The 6,564-nt window shown below is 45.3% G+C and overlaps 1 protein-coding gene across 1 annotated transcript; it reads left to right on the top strand.

Moving 5' to 3' along the window:
• Positions 302-1,180, top strand: LOC109219657. The gene has a single exon (XM_019384133.1). It carries the CDS (start codon positions 302-304, stop codon positions 1,178-1,180), a length of 879 nt encoding a protein of 292 aa, XP_019239678.1.

The following is a 6,564-nucleotide window of genomic DNA, read 5'->3' as shown; positions in this document are numbered from 1 at the left end:
GAAGAACCAGGTCCTTCTAGAAGCAGTTTAAGCGAAAAGTTGGGTACCATACAAATCACCCCCCCTCTTGTGTGGTATTGACGTATAAAATATCACAGCCTTTCAGAATGGGTTGAGTAGAGAAGGTTCAAGAGCAACCAGAAAGTTGCTTACCCGGTTAATGAAGTATCCCCCAACCACGTGGGATGAAATTCATAATTCCTATTGTGCCGAGGTTCGAGCAGATGACGGCTAGCTCAACGGACCAACTCATCGGCTCATCTCGGTACAATCCAAGCCTAGGAAAGAATGAGGAGATAATATGAGGAGAGATCATCCAGTCTCGCGGCCAAACAGAGAGCGACAACAACCCTATGTTTGGACACCCACTCCCTTTTTTCGCAATGAAGACAGCCCGTCCAGGCCGAGATCAGGAATTCACAGGAACAATAGAGGTATGCCTCCCTTGTTATCTGCTCACAATTTTTCTGTTTCACCTACAGAAGTGGTCTACGGCCTTGAGAAGTTTGGAACGAAGGTAAAATGGCTGCCAAAGTTGAGATCCGACCCCAACACCAGGAAATTCGACGCCCTCTACGAATTCCATGAAGAATGCGGAGAAAAAAAGAAGGATTGCATCGCCCTACGACTAGAGGTGGTGAACCTACTACAGCGAGGGCACCTCAAAGAAATGCTCAGTGACAAAGGCAGAAACACCTTAGCAATGGGACGCGAACGTCAGGGCCTGCCAAAACCACATTCGCTAGCTTGTACCATCAATATGATTATTAGTGGTTGCGAAGATGCCACCATAAACGGCATTAAATTCACCGCCACCCACAAGCTCAAAAGATTAATTACCCACGAACAGTATGACAGACTCGAAGAGCGTATCATCTTCGACGAGTCAGATGCTGATGGTTTGACTTTCCCTCACAATGATGCCCTTGTCATTACTTTACGAATTTTAGATACCCATGTTAAAAGAAACTTGGTAGATGATAGAAGTGGAGTGTGCATCATCCACCCTCGAGTCCTCGCCCAAATGATACTTGAGGATAAGATAGTGCTGCGCTGCATCCCACTAACCAGTTTTAACAATGCAGTTGAACAAACTTCGGGAGAAATTACACTCCCCGTCCTCGGCAGTAGGGTAACTCTAGAGATAATGTTCCACATCATGGACCACGCCACCGCGTAATACGCCATAGCAGGACAACCATGGATACACCCTATGCGAGTCTTCCCCTCCAGCTTATACCAAGTGATCAAATTCCCAACACCTTGGGAAATATTCATCATACGAGGGAAACACCGCACGTCTCGAGAATGTTACCGAGTTGCCATGGACAATACGACAACTCAACAAAAGAAAGAGAAGGAAAAAGAAGCATAGCAATTAGCAGGGTCGAGGTCGCCACAAGATGGGGCTAGGGAAGCTATTATGGACTCCGAAATAGTCGAAGCCATAGAGTCAACCGTAGAAGGCCTCGACCCCGTTGAATTAGACCACATCGATCTCAGCAAAAAGGCCTACATCGGATGCAAACTCCGAGAGCCAGGTAAATTTAGTCAATTCTTAATAACTAACGCAGATTTGTTTGCTTTTAGCCATGCAGATATGCCGGGCATCTCCAAAGAGATCACCACACACAAATTGAACGTCGACCCCTTCTATCCCCCGGTGAGGCAGGTCCGACGAAAGTTCAACCCCACCACCAATGATGCCGTCCACGAGGAAGTAGAGAAGCTATTAGCAAACAGCTTCATCAGGGAATCGAAGTACCCCAAATGGATAGCCAACGTGGTGATGGTCAAAAAGGAAATGGGAAATGGAGGATGTGTGTGGACTTCACAAACCTAAACAAAGCATGCCCAAAAAATTCATTCTCGTTGCCACATATCGACCAACTCATTGACGCAACGGCGAGGCACGAGCTACTAAGTTTCTTGGATGCATATTCGGGTTATAACCTGATACTCATGGAGGAAGAAGACCAAGAAAAGACCACATTCATCACCCACAGGGGAACATATTGTTATAGGGTCATGCCATTTGGATTGAAGAAGGTATAAGCCACCTATCAGAGGTTGGTCACAAAAATGTTCATAGACCAACTAGGCAAAACCATGAAGGTATATAACAACGACATGTTGGTCAAATCCGTGAGGATAGAAGAACACATCGACCACTTGAAAGAAGCTTTTGACATACTAAGGCAGTACAGGATAAAACTAAACCTCGAGAAATACGTGTTTGCGTAGCCTCGAGACATTTTTTTGGCTTCTTAGTATCGCAGCAAGGAATTGAAGTCAATCCAGACCAAATCAAGGCTATCGATGAGATACCCAAGCAATTGGCTACTAAGAAGCAAATTCAAAGACTAATTGGTCGAATTGCCATTTTATCAAGATTTATCTCGTGGTCGTCTAATAGATGTCACGGGTTTTTTGGCGTACTCAAAAAGAAAAATGACCTCGAGTGGACGCCCAAATGCGTGCTAGCACTGCGAGAGCTAAAGGTGTATTTGTCATCGACACCTTTACTCTCAAAGCCTGAACCTGGGGAACACCTCCTCGTCTACCTCATCATCTACGATGTAGCAGTAAGTATGGTCCTAGTTTAAGAAAACAAAGGTATGGAATCTCCTATTTATTAAATCAGTAAAATGTTTGTCGATGCCGAGATGAGGTACCCATACCTCGAGAAATTTTCCCTGGACTTGGTCGTAGCTTCACGAAAGCTTAGACCCTATTTCCAGTGCCACCCTATCTCGATCGTCACCATTTTTCCCCTAAGAAGCATTTTACATAAACCCGAGCTATTAGCTAGGGAGTCTGGCCAAATGGGCCATCGAGCTAAGTGATCACGACATCACATATCAGCCTTGAACAACAATAAAGTCACAAGCGCCGCTGACTTCGTCGCAGACTTTAGCGCAAAAGTAATGCCCGAGGCTGAGAAGGAAGATGCTCAAGCTTCTTTTCAAACACAAGACTTCTGGTTCCTGTACACCGATGGTGCATCCGATGCTTCTGGATCTAGACTGGGACTCGTACTCGAGGTCCCTACCGACAAAGTAATTCGCCAGTCCTTAAGATGCCCCGATATGACTAACAACGAGGTTGAGTATGAGGCCGTGATTGCAGGGTTGAGGCTAGCACTCAAATATAGGGTGAAGCCACTGAGACTCCGCTGTGATTCTTAGCTCGTAGACAACAAGGTTACATGGACTTTCCAAATCAAAGAACAAAGGTTGCAAAAGTATCAAGTCGAGATTTGTAAGTTGTTGCCCAATTTTGATGAATTCCAGCTCGACCAGATCCCACGAACTCAGAACATCGAAGCAGATGGCCTCGACATGTTGTCCGCCACCACCAAAAGCATCACGACCAGGAATAAAAGCATAGTCCAGCTCATCAACTCGTCACTAGACCAAATCGAGGTAAAATCTTTAAGTTTAACTTGGGGCTGGCGCAATTGTATTATTACGTATTTGCATGATGGCACCCTCCCAAATGACAAAAGGAGGCTAAAAAATTAAATGCAAGCGGCCAGATACAGCCTCCTTCATAACGACTTATACAAGAGAACATATGGTGGCGCTTTGGCAAAGTATTTAGGTCCGAATCAAACCTAGTGCACTCTCGATGAAATCCATGAAGGCCGTTGCGATGCTTATTTCAGTGTTCGAGCACTTGTTAGAGGTCTCATACGAGCCGGGTACTACTGGCCCACCACGAAGAAAGACGCCTCAGAGTTCGTGAAAAATGCGAGCAATGTTAGAAATACGCACCGATAATTCACTAAGCAGGCAAACACCTTCATTCAGCCCCCTCTCCATGGCCATTTATTAAGTGGGGAATGGACATTGTGGGTCCACTGCCACCAGGGCGAGGTAACGTACGACTTCTTTTAGCTTTAGCTAACTATTTCTTTAAATAGGTGGACGTAGGGGCATTTCCCAAATCAATGAGCAAGAGGTAATCACTTTCATATTGAGAAACATTATTTGCCGATTCGGCCTACCTAAATAGATAAGCTCCAACAACGGACCCCAATTCATAGGAAGAAAAACCACCAAATTCTTCGAAAAATTCCACACTAAGAGGATACTTTCAACTCCCTATCACCCAGCCAGGAACGGGCAAGCGGAATCCTCCAATACGTCCATACTGAACATCATGAAAAGAAGCTCGAATAGCCAAGGGACCGTGGTCGAAAATACTCCCGGAAGTATTATAGGCGAACAGAACCATCCCGAAGACGAGCACATGAGAGACGCCCTATTCCCTAGTCTACGGAACAGAAGCAGTTTCGAGGTTGGAGAACCCAGCTTGAGGTACTCCCATGAAAAAGACACCAACAACAATGAGAGTAGGAGACAAGAGCTCGATGAGGTCGACGAGCAAAGAGATATGGTATACATAAGGATGGTCACCCAAAAACACTAGGCGGAATGTTACTACAACTAAAAGGCAAAGGTCTGACCGCTCAAGATCGAGGACTACGTACTCAAAGACAAAACCCAAGCAAATAGGGATCCACAAAAAGGCAAATTGAGAAAAAACTGGGACGGGCCATACAAATTATAGGCAAAGAAAACAAGGATTCATTCCAACTAGAGACAATGGACAAAAAACAACTACCAGACAATTGGAATATTAGTCACCTCAAATACTTCAACTTCTAGCAAGAAATGCCCCCCAAGTCGTACTCTTTTTTCCCTCACTTGAGTTTTTCCCCAATAGGGTTTTCTCAAGGAGGTTTTTAACGAGGCGACGAGTGGGAAACTTCAAGTTGGAGTGTACGAGAACAAACTGATTTTTTTCATTGCCCGGACCCTCAAGATTCTCCAAGTCGAACAATGAAGGGACCGGATATACTGGGACTGGAACGCCAGCCAACACCCAAACTTGTAACTTTCTCCAAAAATTTCCCAAGGACAAAATAATGTAATCAGAGCAACAACGTCAAAGTAATAGAAATTCTCATTTATCGAAACTACTCTAACGAAAGGTTAAGTTTGACCAAGCTCAAACAACACCTACCGACTCTTGACCACAACTTAACGAAAGGTTAAGTTCGACCAAGCTCGAACAACACCTACCGACCCTTGGCCACAACTTAGCGAAAGGTTAAGTTCGACCAAGCTCGAAAAACACCTACCGGCTCTTGGCCACAACTTAACAAAAGGATAAGTTCAACCAAGCTCGAACAACACCTAGCGGCCCTCGGCCAAAACTTAATGAAAGGATAAGTTTGACCAAGCTCGAACAACACCTATTGGCCATCGGCCATGACTTAACGAAAGGCTAAGTTCGACCAAGCTCGAACAACACCTATTGGCCCTCGGCCACATCTCAACTAAGAGACATACTTGGCCTATATAAAATGATATGGCCCATGGCTATTCGGCTCAAAGGCTACGGCCAGCTAGAAGATAACAACAATAAAAAGGATAAAGAAGCAAAACATACAAGTAAAGAAACAAATCACAGGAATGAAAAAGGTACATGTAAAACAAAGATCAACTTTGATATTCATACTTAGATAAAGAGTTTTTTTTACAAAGGCGCTCAAAGACGCCAACAAAAATACACAAAAAGCTAAAAGAAAACTACTATTGATCACCATCACGGCCTTCACCACCCTCCCCATCTCGGTCTCCAACATCATCACCACCCTGACCTTCAATACCATCGACGTCTCAGCCTTCAACGCCCTTACCATCCCCGTCCTAACCATAGGCAGAGTCATACCAAGCACCATCCGCGAGTCGATCCACACCCTCATCCTCATCCTCCACCGAACCTGGTCGAGGCGTAGCAGGAACATAACCACAAGCAAGTCGAGCTTGGCTAGCCTTGACCCGGGAATCCTCGAGGGCCGCCTCAGAATTGGAGCCCACTGCATGCAAGTGACAGAACACATCCATTTGGGCTTCAGCATGGTCCACTCCTTATACAGCTCCAAAGAATGTTGGGATATTCATAAGCATTAGACGAAGAAGGATTCGCAAGAAGTTGGGCTTTCTCGGCATCGAGAGCAGTGACTTGATCATGCATCTCGGAATTTTCCTTATCCAGCTCCCCAATCCTCTCCTCAAGCTAGTCCTCCTTAGAACTAGCTATTGACAGATCATTCTCTCGCTAAGAATGGAGTGTCCTGTTCTCCATCTCGAGGATGTCAATCTTTCTTCGAGCATCCAGCCAAGAAGACTCCGCCTGATCAAGCAAATGCTACTTCTCAACGATCTACCCCCTGAGAGTATCAATTATGAGCTGGCATCCATCCAGATGACTGCGTAGTTGAACCAGTTGAGCCTGAAGATCACTACACTGGGCCTCCATATCCTTGCTTATCTCGAGTTCTTCTTCCTTCCTCTTTAATTCTCCCTCGAGGATGCTGAACTTCTCTATGACCGCCATCAGCTCCTCGTCCTTCTTCTTAAATTCTTATCTCAAGGCTGGCACGTCGCCCTCCTCACGAAGCCTCCTTCGAAGATCTCGACACTTTTCTCGGTACTTTGTATACCTTCCCTTCAACTTCACATAAAATTCTTTACGTCTTTTCTCTCTCCG

Source organism: Nicotiana attenuata, chromosome 2, assembly GCF_001879085.1.
Source record: "Nicotiana attenuata strain UT chromosome 2, NIATTr2, whole genome shotgun sequence".
Classification (NCBI taxonomy): Eukaryota; Viridiplantae; Streptophyta; class Magnoliopsida; order Solanales; family Solanaceae; genus Nicotiana; species Nicotiana attenuata.
The sequence above is the reverse complement of the archived record's forward strand: the minus strand, read 5'-3'. Positions and strand labels throughout refer to the sequence as shown.